This window comes from Ciconia boyciana, chromosome 6 (genome assembly GCF_034638445.1).
Source record: "Ciconia boyciana chromosome 6, ASM3463844v1, whole genome shotgun sequence".
NCBI classification, from domain to species: Eukaryota; Metazoa; Chordata; class Aves; order Ciconiiformes; family Ciconiidae; genus Ciconia; species Ciconia boyciana.
In genome coordinates, this window is record NC_132939.1 from 2,573,233 (window position 1) to 2,585,954 (window position 12,722).

The following is a 12,722-nucleotide window of genomic DNA, read 5'->3' on the forward strand; positions in this document are numbered from 1 at the left end:
CAGTGAAGTAGTCTACGCTTCTCACGAGTAATCAGACCTTCCAAAGGCAACTCAGAAAGGACAAAAAGGAACAGGGCTTTTATTCAAGGGTGTGTCAAAGTGTCTGGCGTGAACGTGGAAGAGGAGGGAGCTATGGAAGGGTGTGTTCGGGCAAGGGGAGCCAACCAGCCCTAGAAGCACAGGGAGTGGCTTGGAGTGGGAGTGTATAACGGGCAGGCTGAGATGGTTCGCCTGGACGCCGTGCTGCCAAGCTTGGACTAGTGAATCTCAGTGCTGACTGGCATCTACCGGTACAGATGGCTCCACAGACTGGCTCCACTGAAAAGGAGACGCGACCTGTTTCAGCCTTTCCACAGCTTTTCACTTGGGAAGACATCAGAATCCACAGTGGCCATGGTCAAGGTCAGGAGCAATGGCTAGTGATTGACAGGAAGGTTTATGATGTCAGCAAGTTTTCCAAACGACACCCTGGAGGCAGCCGAGTTATTAGCCACTATGCTGGGCAAGATGCTACGGTAAGATCTAGGAGGACAGTGGAGGAAGGTGGTTCCATTGTCAGGGCAAGATGACATGGTGGGACTCCAGCAGAGAGTGCTTGTGGTAGGTGGCACTGTGCTTGGTCAGATAATGTAGTGGACATGCCTGTGCCATCTGTAAGAATGCTCTTCTGGTTACCTTCAAGGTCAGAGTTACCTGCTATGCAAGTGGTAAAGCTCTGTTTAGGTTCATTACACCCTGCTGTAAACAAAGCAATATCCACGCAGGTTGTCTCACCACTGGGCACCATCAGGCAAGCTGTCTTCCAGGTGCCTGCAAAGTGTCGCTGTTGTAGCATTGAGAAAGGGAAGAGGGTAGGAAGCAGTATGCTCAGTGCGTAATTTTCTTTAAAGGCTGCTCTTTCCGTGTCACATGGATGTGATCAGTGATAAATGATAATGAAAGTAGAGCATGGGTAGATAGATAGACAAGATAGGTAAGGAAGAGGTAATAGCCAAATAGAAAGTAATTCTGGGGGCAGTGAAGCAAGAGAAGGGGGTACTCAAGGAAGTGACACTATTTTGTACAGGTAAGTGGAGGAGAAGAGAGTCTTGAGCAAAAAGGCTATTTCAAAGGAGGGGGGAAAAGAAAGAAAATACAGGAAAAATGACTGAGAAAGCAGCAGAATGACATTTAGCTGCAGAAGATGAGGAAAAATTCTACAAATAATCACTATTTGAAAATAGATTTTCCAGAGATTCCTGCAAAGTTCTTTGATTTGGAGGATTTCTCTAAAATAATTTGTTGCTTGGTGACAGAAATAATAAATTCTAAGCAGAACTCACAGACTATTTGCTGAAAGTAGGGACTGAGTTTCTGAATAGTCAGAAATATGTGCATTAGAAACATAACCAGGACTATGGCATAAACTTGTGATGTGGGAGACCCAGATTCAATTCTTGTCATGACAAGAATTTTTGACTTCAAGAAAGTTGCTTAGCCTGTTTAATTCCTCAGGTTTCAGTTTGTAAAATGGGATAGCACTTCCTAACTCATGTCCCCAAATGCATCAGATCGGTTGTTTTTCACATTTCATTCCTTTCACCCTACTTCAGACTGAGGCAGAAAAATACCTAGTGTTCTCAAATGAAGGAAAAGAAGGCTTCTGAGTCTCGTGGGTTTTCTTCTCTAGCTCACCGACTGGCAGATCCAGCCCTGTTTTAAAGAGAGGGTTGTGTGTCTATTGTGCAGCACCTGCATAACATGATGTGAGGTTGCAAAGAGTGCTGCACCAAGAGCTAGCTGAAGAAGGGACACTAATCCTGCCCACCAACCCCTGCCAGCTCTCTCACCAACCTCTTATCTTCCCAGTAATTCCGTTCCAGTAAACCTTCTGTGTGTGCTAATTCGCTGTAGTCTTCTCTAAAGAGGATTTTGGGTCTGAAGGGGGTCTTACCCCCTTCTCTAAAGAGGAAAGCGTGCTTAGCACGCTAAAAGTATTTTTTTTTTTAAATGAAAACTGTGTTTTTACTTAAAGATGAATGTGCCAAATTTAAATCAATACAACCCTTTCGGATGATGTTTTGTGCCATGCTCTAATGCGCTTACTGCAGCAGTAGAGACAGACATTGAGGCTGCCGCTCTTAAGAACGTAAGACCAGCCACACCAAGCCAGCCCAGAGATCCCTGTAGCCTGGTGCCATCTCCTGCAGTTTCTATTACCGGACTTTTACAAAAGGAGTCAAGGAATACAGAATGCACGGAATGATTTGTCCCCAAGCTATGTCCTCCCAGCTTCTGCAGCCACCAGTGTAAGGACTTGCATTTAGGTTACTATGCTTTATAGACACCCAGGGGTTTTAACTGCAGTGAATTTGTCTTGTATGAATGAGTTTAAAGAATGACCTTTGATCTTACTTGTATTTATTATTACAATAACATTACAGTCTGGTTTTCCTCATTATTACTTTCGTACATTTTAAACCTACGTCCTGATAATTTCATTATTGTGTTATGAAAACAGTGAATAAATTTTCCATCATTTTCTCAATGCTACTTATGAGTTTTTAAAACTCTTTAACTTGTTACCTCTTTTCCAAGGCAGTCTTCTAGTATGAAAGCTGTTCCAGAACTCTATTAATCTTTTTTTGCTACGTATAATTGTACTACATCCCTTTGAAGACAGAAGGACCAGAACTACATGCAGTAGTCAAGATTGTGGGTACACTGCGGATTTACGTTGTGTCATAATGACATTCTTCTGTCTTGCTCTTGATTTTTATTCTGCTAATCTTTATCATTCTTTTTGCTTTTAAAATCCTGCTATGTTCATATATTCTGAGAAATACACACTTTTGCAGAAGAGCAAGTCTGGAAGGTGTCTCAAAAGATCATCTGGTGCATGACTTTGCCTAAAGCCAGGATCCAGGATTTTTTTCCAAGTACTCTTCACTGCTCTCGAGCTCATAATTATATATATATGTTGAGAATTATCTTCCTCTAGAGCTCATAATTATATACGTATCGTGAGAATTTTCTTCCTCTGTGTGGATTACTTTGTAAATACAGACAATATACATTGCAGAACATTACACTGATGTCAAATGTTGGAGGTTAGGTGTGTTGCAGATCATAGTCTTTAAAGCTAATCTCTCCTAAGATGATAATCAAGGCCTAAGAGCAGGGAGGAGAAAGGACAGGTTGCAGGACTGAAAGGCTTGCATTTCTGTGATAAGAACCTGTGATACTGATATTGTGGATAGGAAATTCTGCTTAAAAGGATTCTGGCTCCTGTTTCTAAGCTGCAGTATAGACACTTACAGCTTGACTCAGTTTTAGAATTCCTGGCAAGAGGGAGCTACATAAAAATGTATAAAAACCTGTAGGATGAGGGGCATAATGGAAAGATTTCCATAATCTTTCCTAATGGAAAGATTTCCCCAGTCTCTGGGGCTGGACAGAGTTACTCAATTGTCACTGTGACAAAGGGCCACTAGATATCTGTAGAAAGCTCATCTGTCCAAAAAGTCACCCTGCTGTGACTTCCTCTAGACTAAAGTACTCAGAGATAGACTGTCTCTAAACAAGAGACTCCAGAGGAATGTCAGCCTGCACACGGGAAGTCCTCTGACCTCTTCCAGGGACTTCATCCTGACCAGACGTGTGCAGAATTTTTTTCTGTCATGATCACCCACATTGATTTTCAGACCCAAAATCAGCAAGTACCTGGCTGCTGAGACACTGAGGATTTTGTTATATCTACTCTTTCTGGAAGACAAAAGAATATGGTCAGCCTCTTTACCTTTCTTCTGGAAAATTCACTGAGGACATGAGCTAAAGAAGAGTTCTGGTTTGTCTGGAAATTCATCCTTTATTCCATAGTTTATATTTGATTTTGAAACTGGTCTTTCAAATGGTTCTTGGACAGACCCGTTTGTGTCACTAGTGTTACCCCAAAACATCAATCAGTCTGAAAACTTACAGGGAACTGTAGGAGATACCCAGCTAGTCCTGCTGTGTATGGACCTTCAGCGTGTATTTCCTATGGCCCTAGTGTAATAAAGACAGGATTTTAAAAACACCATCCTAAGCGTGGCAAAGACACACCTCATTCATTGACATGTTTTCCTGCTCCTGGGTCCCATCCATAGGGCAGGGCTGCTGGCTAGAGCCTTCTAGGGACGGACTGTGCTGAAACAAGCAGATGAAAGAGCATGTTTCCCTCTGCAAAGAGTTTTTCATCAAACACTGTAATGTTTATTACCAGCCTCGCCCAGGTACGTTTATGAAATCTAGTTTCTTGAAACTTCTCCAGCTTCCTTGGGCCAAGCTCCAGTTGGTGGCAAAGAACTACAGGAGCAACCAAAGGGACAAAAATGGATAAAGGAAACTTGATTTTGTATTATAAAAAAGACCTGGAAAAAGGAGACGCTCAGCATCTGGTGTTTAGTCACGTACCCTTTCTTACCCCCTTTCTTTGTGTATTTCTCAGGATGCCTTTGTAGCATTTCACAATGATAAGTCTCTGGTGAAAAAATACTTGAAATCTCTGCTGATTGGGGAGTTGGCGCCAGATCAACCCAGCTTTGAGTCTAATAAAAAAGTGAGTGTCCTATAATCCAGCTGTGGGAATGGCTTGGGGTTCAGTATGGGAGGAGAAGGAAAATAAGAGATCTAGCAGAAATAATTTCTGAAGTGGCATGCCTGACACTGTGCCACAGGCTGGGTGGTGGGGAGGCAGCTGGCAGTAGTCATGCATGGAAACATGTGCTGTCCCAGAATCACTAAATCCACGCCTGGGTGTGAGGAATGAGCCCCAGAACCCCAAATGCTGCTCAGTTCTTCCCACTGCAATGTCTCAGTAACAGAGCCTGTCAGCAACTTGTTTTCCAGTGTCAAAGCAAAACCAAGATCTGTTGATCTCATGCTCATTTTTTCAGAGAGACCCCTCTCATAGAATATCTCCTCTGACTTCCATGGCTACTTTGGGATTCCTGAGTCTGCTATGTTACATTTTCAAAGTAGACAGTGCATTAATACTCACTTTACCCACAGAAATCACTTTTAGAGGATTTTCGTGAGCTGCGCTGCACTATTGAGAAGATGGGACTTCTGAGGCCAAATTACACCTTTTTCTTCCTGATTTTCCTTCACCTCCTGGTACTGGATGCTGCATCCTGGCTCGTGGTCTGGTACTTTGGGATATCCTTAGTGCCTTTCCTGGTTGGCATTGCGTTCTTCACCATTGCTCAGGTAAACTGCTGACAGCCGTTCAACACTGCAGACATGTTTGGTTCTTCCAGATGGAGAAGATTAATGAAATGTTCATAACCCAGTCATTGCTTTACTGCCTCTTCTTAGATCCTGTCATCTGGCTGAAGACAAGAAGCACGTTCTACATCGCAATTTTTGTTGCCTCCAGCAAATCTAGTTTTGCTGACAAGTTGCTCACTAGGGCCGGTGGGGTGTTGTGGAGCTGGCAGTTTCACAAGATGGGATGAGCTGATCTGACCGCTTACCCCAGCAAAAGAGGGAATATTTCATTCTCAACTCCACTTTTGGCTCCATGTTCCTTCTGTTTACTGTCTGATGGCTCTGGTGTTTGTTAGCCTTTATGAGCCAATTACACTCACTAGCCCTGAATAGTTTTCTGCTGGATTAGTAAACTGAACCTTAAAAGGGCACGATACATGTCAGGGGCGGTGTAGGGAAGGAGGGAATAGGACTTTGTGGCCCTTAGATGGGAGAAATTGGAGGGTGACGGAAGGAAGAAAGCAAGATTTTCTTAGTAGTGCTCTTAGGTTTCTTAGGTTTGCTCAGACTTCCATGGAACAAGTGCAAAGTAACTCATTTTTTAAAATAATCTGTTCTATTTGCCTAATATCCATTAAGGCAGATGTTCCTCAAAGAGCATTCTCGTATTTCCATGGGAATATGAAATGCAATGAAACTATGGATTTGGAAATTCTTACACTTTCTAGCTGGTTACTTGGAAATTACATATTTGTGATGGGAGCAAAAGACTTCCATGCTTCCATGTGAAATTAATTGTAATAATGCTTTGCTGCTTTCCCTTTAGCGGCTACAATAAAATCAATATCTGGCATTGAGCAGCTTTAGTGGACAGTAGCCTGGAAGGAAGTTCTCAGCATTGAGCACGTAGGACAGCAGGTAGTGTTTCTTCCCCAAACCAGAAGGAAGATGCACTCACACTATGAAGTTAGAGACTCCCAAGGCAAATTAACACAGTGCCGCTGTGATTCTGTTTCCTCAGTGAACCTTTTGTCTTCCAGATCCAGATGGGCTGGTTCCAACATGATCTGGGGCACTGCTCTGTCTTCAGAAAGCCTAAATGGAATCGACTTCTGCAGATCGTTGTGATAAATATTCTGAAGGTAATTGGCTCATGGTGGGAATATTCTCTGGGGCTAATCTGGACTAAGCAATGAATGGGAGCGTTCCTACATTCAGGCGATATTGCCTGTGAGGGAAGTGTAGTGCAGCCGTCAGTAATAGGTGGATAAATAATGATGCAATTGTTGATATTGTTCTAGTTTGAATCCCTGGTCTTCAACTTTTCCTGCAGGGGTTACCAGCCAGCTGGTGGAATCACCTGCACAACCAGCACCATGCCAAACCCAACTGCTTCCGCAAAGACCCTGACCTCAACATGCACCCTCTCCTGTTCAGCTTGGGAAAGAGACTCTCCGTGGAGGTAAGCACAGGGGTGGCTGGAGAAGAAGCAAAGATTTTTAAAGACAGAAAGCTATAGAGTGAGGTATAGTAATAACAACCCAGATTGTGCCTTTCTGCATAAACTCGTGGTAATTTCCGAAGTGTTCCAAGGTCTGAGAGTCTCATGTACTGACTGGTTATTACGATGCTTAGGCACCAGCTCCTGAGAAGCAAAGTCTTAAAATCAGTGCTTAAGTTCTCTGTGTTGCCAGAAGAGCAGGGTAAGCACCTTGAAGGCAGTCCGAAGAATGAGTCAGTCCACTTGCATTGGTGTTAGATGTTCTTAATGATCCTGGAGATAGTGAGTCAGGTGTTCCCTCTGGGTCCTTTTGGCTTAGCTGTTTGGCACCTAAACCCTTCAGGACCAGTATAGCTGCTATGCACAAAACACAAGTGTAGCAAATTATTTTAATCACAAATTTTATTGCTTTCATAAAAATAAAAACCATGAACAGACCTTCCCTGCATCCTTACGATTTCTGATATCATCAGGATAGGCAAGGTGTCTTTTTGCCTTTTCTTTCCCTGGCAATTCTGTTTACTCATGGGGTGATGAAATAGCCTCTTTGCTAGATAACCAGCCTCTTAAAATAATGTCTCGCTCTCCTTTAGCTGGTAATAAGGAAAGAAATTACAGCTCTCCAAGGCATGTGGAAAATTCCAGCTCTGCTGCCTCAGAAAGACTCCTATAAAGAGAGTTTATACAAAATACTTGTTCATAGAAAACTATTAGCTGCAACTGGGAGGGATTTTGCCAGTGGTCTTCTGGAAGATCTCTTATGGCTATATATTAGCTTGAGCATCTAGAGTGGGCTGGCTGTGCTAGACTGGGTTTGATGGAAGTGAAAACGTAGGAAATTAGTTCTCACGTCTTCCTGCTTTTTAACAGAAAAGAGTCAGGCACACTGTGGATGGGCAAAATGGATTTCAGTGGTTTCATTTAGTCCAGTTCATTTGTTTTGTTTCAGTTTTGATCCAGTGAAGACATCTTTGAGGTGTTCAAGTTTTTTTTTTCTCAGTAATAGGGGAGCTCTGGAAATAGTTTGCTTTACCGCCTTATTATGTTGTCCTTTGAAGAATCATAAGCACAAAATTTGGACATGATGTTAAGAACCCTTTTGTGCAAATAGTGAAAAAATACACTGTGAGGAAATAAACTTACTTGTTCTTTTTGTAAATACTTCATCTCTTTGCTGTTTCATGTACTTGAAGGCAAAATATTCAACAAAACAAAAAGGCAGATGTCTTTGTAGAGTATTTACTACTTCGATCTTGCTGTCATTTTAGGATAGCATCCAAATGCTTGTGTCATTTCTGGCCACTATCTCCTGTATTACTAAAAAATTTGGGATGTCTGCATCCTATCTCATCTGATACAGAAATTCAGGTGTAGCTTTCACAGCAAACACATCCTGCATTTGTCACCCATCAAGTTTCTTGTCTTAGTTTTCGTGTTAATAACCTGTTCCTCCCTGAGCACCGATAGTCTCAGCACTCTGTGGTGAATACATGGAACTGGTTAGATTGGACTTTCATTACCATCACTGGAAACTTCCCCTACAAAATTCAAAAGGCTTGTGAGTATTTTTGTGATTTTTGAGCTTTTTTGTATCCTACGATGAGTTTTGGAACTCTTCTAAAAAATGGCTCTGTTCTGACATCGGCATAACGTTGATATCTGGATACAGAGGCTCAAATGAAATCCGCTTCTCTCCATTGCTTTGGAACTTCAGCACCTGCCTTTCAAAAAGAGGGGTTGAATTGGAGAGATTAAGAGGTAGTTCTTGATGTGTTCCTTAGACAGGAATAAGAAGTACCTTATGAAGGGCCTCAGGTCTCCAACTGGCCCATTACAATGTCTTTTCATTTTTCAGCTTGGAAAAAAGAAGAAGAAGTTCATGCCTTACAATTATCAGCATAAGTATTTCATCTGTGAGTATCCCCGCTTCCTTGCAGAGCTGTAGGATCTTCGCTTAAAAATCATGACTGCATCTTCTCCCCAAAATGAAGATTTTAAAGATACTCCCATTGAAGTCACAGCTTCAGGAAGCTTCCTTCACGTTAAAGAAAGTTCACATGAGAAGGAATTGCCCCCTGTGTCTCTGTTAGGATTATGTGATATTAGGTACTAGATAGGGGTGAATTGAGTGTGAGGAAGAAAGGGATAGGAAAGAAATGAAGAATTGGTGAGGTGAAAAGAGGAACAGATTATGTGGACACATGAAAAGTTAGTGTAAATGGAAGACAGCAATTTTTTGATTCCACTGCAAAGAAGAATCTTTTAGGGGAACTGTTCCCCCCACCCCCAATATTCTGTAAGATTTATGATGCAGTGAAGTTATAAATGTCTCTCTGTTTTCATTCTTCCCTTCAGTATTGGCCCCACTTGCACTTGTACCCTTCTTCCAGCTGTCTATATTCTACTTCGCAATCAAGAGGAAAAAGTGGTTGGTAAGCACTACTTGCATTGTCTAGAAGACTTTCAAAAAATGTCGCCGCTCTGTGGCTATATTAACCTTCACCTCAGGTGGTTGTGGGGCTTAAGATAGAAAAGGCTGATTCTAGGCTTGCTGCAGCAGGAATGCAGTCAACGGGTCCAGGGAGAATTTTTTTAGGAGAGGCTTTTTAGCCTCGTAGCAGCTGAATAAAAGGTAACAGAAAACTATCAGACCTAGACAGAGTGTGATTACAGGGCTGTTTGCTGGTCTTTAGTTACTGATGGTAAAGTGAGCGCTGTGGGAATATTTCAGGGATACGGTCAACTTGAGGCAGAATGATGGTGTGGAGCTTACTCTTGATAAATAAGAGATGAATAAATAAGGACATTTTTTGTGCGGCAGTTCAAGTAAAGGGGAGAGGAGGGAGTGGAGGCAGTTCATCAACAAAGACTTATTTTAATCTTTTTTTTGCTGTTTTGTTTGGTTTTTTTACAGGACCTGTTATTGGTTGTGTCTTTCAACATCCGAGTCTGTCTCATGTATATTCCTTTAATGGGATTTAACAATTTCATGGTGTACTACTGGCTGTCCAGGTAACACACAACATACCCAGAGTCCCCATGACTAATATTTGTAAACAGTATTGAGCTTCAATGGAAATAAATGAAAACTCTCATACTCACTGCAGTGTTCTCAGAAATAAATAGTCAGCCAAGAAGGAACCCTATAACTTGGGGGGGTGGTGGTGGCTGCTCAGGGACATCTGCAACTACAAATTCAGTGGTTCTCAAAAGAAACTCTAAAAGTTAGGAAGCAAAGGAATGGAATAGAATATCCTGAATTATGTAAAAGTGTTCTTTTACTTAAGGTGACACTCAGGAAAGTGTTTTAATGGTAAATTTGGATGGGATTAGAGATATGATAAGTGTTTCTGTGTTTTTATCTGCCCAGGTACCTAGAGAGTACCTGGTTTATTTGGGTGTCACAGATGAATCACATTCCAATGGAGATTGATTATGATAAGAACAAAGACTGGGTATCTACTCAGGTGAGAATCTCCTTTCTTCTGCAAGAGTGGGTCTGCAGTTCTGAATTATAGGACAAAGACAACATTGTTCTTCTCTTACCTTTAATGCTTGTTGATGAGGTTTGTCCTTGCCGTTCGTTAAATAGGCATGCATTTCTGTAGTAGTCAAAACATTTAAAACTTTATTTGGAAAACAGGACATCTAGAGTAAAAAAAAATCCTATTTTTTCACTGAAAGGTTTTGACACATTTTTCACAACACTTTTGCCTTCACATGATGAAAAAGTACTGACAGAATAAGTCAATCTCCTTTTTAGGCCAACTAAAGAGAAGCAAAGTGGGACTGGATACCTTTATTTTTTACCCTACAGGTTACAGGTTTACTGCAGATAAGATAAATCTGACAAAATTTAGGTCTGTTAAAAATAAGTATGTGAGTACAACTTTACTCACATCTGTACTGCCTCCAGCAATATAGACTCACATAGGGGGTTCTAAGCATTTTTCTGCATATTAAGAGAAAAAAACCCAGCCTGGTATTCATCTGACCAGATCTGGATGTCTACGTCTGAACACCTGCTACATTCATTGGAGAGAAACAGCCATTTCTAGAGCACAATGCATCTTACTTTAAAATAGACATCTAAATCAGGTCAGATGAATGGCACCATAAAAATGTCTATTTTTCTCCATTGACTCTAAAGTGATGAGCTCAGATGCAGATTTCAAAATAAAGGTGTCTAAATTAGGTGAGATGAAGTCCGTACACAAATGCTTGTCCTCATACTTTTGCATCTGACTCCACTCGTACTGGTTGGAGGAGGCCAGAAGACTGTTTTTCATTTCTTTATTGGGCATCTTTTCTTTCCATCCAAGTGAAAGATGTGAGGAGAACCTCTTAAAAGAATCACTGTGTGCATACCAGTGAAGAAATTGTTCTTTCTGAGCGAAGAGCTAGCTAAATTAACCTATATCCCAACAACCCATTTCAATCTAGACTTCGTTTAATTCTTCAGGGCAATGATACTATAATCCCTGACACTAAGTTGCCTTTTATGCTAGACAAGGGTGGGTAATAATTGCTGGGGTTCCATTATCAAACTTCCAGAAAAAGAAAAGCTAAATAATGTATTTCTTTGGTCTTTTTTCCTCCCAGCTCCATGCAACGTGCAATGTGAACCAATCTTTGTTCAATGACTGGTTCACTGGGCACTTGAACTTCCAAATTGAGCACCAGTGAGTATGACTATGGGGAGAAGATTGGGAATAATACGGGGCACTTAAAAGTGAGAAAGACCATGTAGTCTCACATGAAACCATTCAGGAGACCCTTTGCTCTCCTTCTAGGGGAGGGCAGGGAAATATTTTGAACAGAGGGAACGGAGGGTGATGCAAGCAAAGTCTTACGATAGCTATCTCCCATTCAATTCTGCAGCCTTTTCCCCACAATGCCTCGACACAACTACTGGAAAGCTGCTCCTCTGGTGAAAGCCCTTTGTGATAAGCATGGCATTGAGTATAAAAGCAAGACTTTACTGACAGCCTTTGTAGATATTTTGCAGTAAGTATCAATTAACAAGATAGTTTTGCACTGTAATAGCATGCAAGGGAGGGACATAGGCAACCATTTCAAATCAATATCCATGGAGAGATCAAACCTAGAGTTTATTTAGGTTTTTCTAAAGGCACTTTTAATTTTCAAAAATTTTTAAAGTTTCAAAGATTATTTTCTCTTCCTTAAATCCTCTCACTTCATTTCCTGTAGTCAGACTTTGAGATGTCCATGCAGTTTTTAATCAATTTTTTTCCATTTACTTCTTTTTACATCTAAATTATGTTTGCTTCCCATGAAGTTGAATATTGTCTCCCCATAAGCCATTTTTTACTTTTTGTTCTTGCAGTTCACTGAAGGATTCTGGGGAGCACTGGCTTGAAGCATATCTGCATGGATAGAAACTAGCAACTCTCAAAGGGAACCTCTTCACCAGACAACTACTGCAAAGAGTCACCACAGACCATCAGTGTGTGTGTGTCTTCTGGCATAGAAACTCAGGAGCTGGGCAAAACTAATTTCAGTAAGAACGGGTGGGAAAGTGGCTTAAAGATACATTTTTTATTGTTCCCAACCATGAACCTCTATTTTTCCTGCTCTCAATCTCAGAAATTTAGAGCCATGATGAACTGAGCCTTTAAACTGGGGAGAAGTAGCTCTTGAATCAGTTTGATCAGCTTGATCAGTTTACTTCATTGGAGGCGCCAGCTTATTGCTTATGGAAAAAAATTTGAAGGGAAATTCTTCACAGAGTCACAGAATCATAGAACAGTTTGGGTCGGAAGGGACAAGACGATTTAAAGATCGTCTTGTCCAAACACCTGCCATGGGCAGGGACATCTTTCACTAGACCAGGTTGCTCAAAGCCCCATCCAGCCTGACCTTGAATACTTCCAGGAATGAGGCATCCACAACTTCTCTGGGCAACCTGTTCCAGTGTCTCACCACCCTCACAGCAAAGAATTTCTTCCTTATATCTAATCTAAATCTACCC

At 41.4% G+C, this 12,722-nt stretch overlaps 1 protein-coding gene across 1 annotated transcript; it reads left to right on the forward strand.

Annotated features, from left to right (window-relative positions):
• Window positions 1–296: 296 nt before the first annotated feature.
• Window positions 297–12,428, forward strand: LOC140652797 (acyl-CoA (8-3)-desaturase-like). Its single transcript, XM_072864023.1, has 12 exons — window positions 297–515; window positions 4,469–4,579; window positions 5,032–5,229; window positions 6,270–6,371; window positions 6,563–6,691; window positions 8,586–8,643; window positions 9,086–9,162; window positions 9,645–9,742; window positions 10,101–10,197; window positions 11,333–11,412; window positions 11,612–11,737; window positions 12,078–12,428. Exons 1-12 carry the CDS (start codon window positions 297–299, stop codon window positions 12,127–12,129), a joined length of 1,347 nt encoding a protein of 448 aa, XP_072720124.1. The 3' UTR covers window positions 12,130–12,428.
• The last annotated feature ends 294 nt before the right edge of the window (window positions 12,429–12,722 follow it).

Coding starts and splice junctions, on each gene's coding strand:
- LOC140652797 (XM_072864023.1), top strand. CDS start 297: ATGGCTCCACAGACTGGCTCCACTGAAAAGGAGACGCGACCTGTTTCA. Junction 9,163..9,644: donor TCAAGAGGAAAAAGTGGTTG/GTAAGCACTACT, acceptor GTTTTTTTACAG/GACCTGTTATTGGTTGTGTC. Junction 11,413..11,611: donor AACTTCCAAATTGAGCACCA/GTGAGTATGACT, acceptor TCAATTCTGCAG/CCTTTTCCCCACAATGCCTC.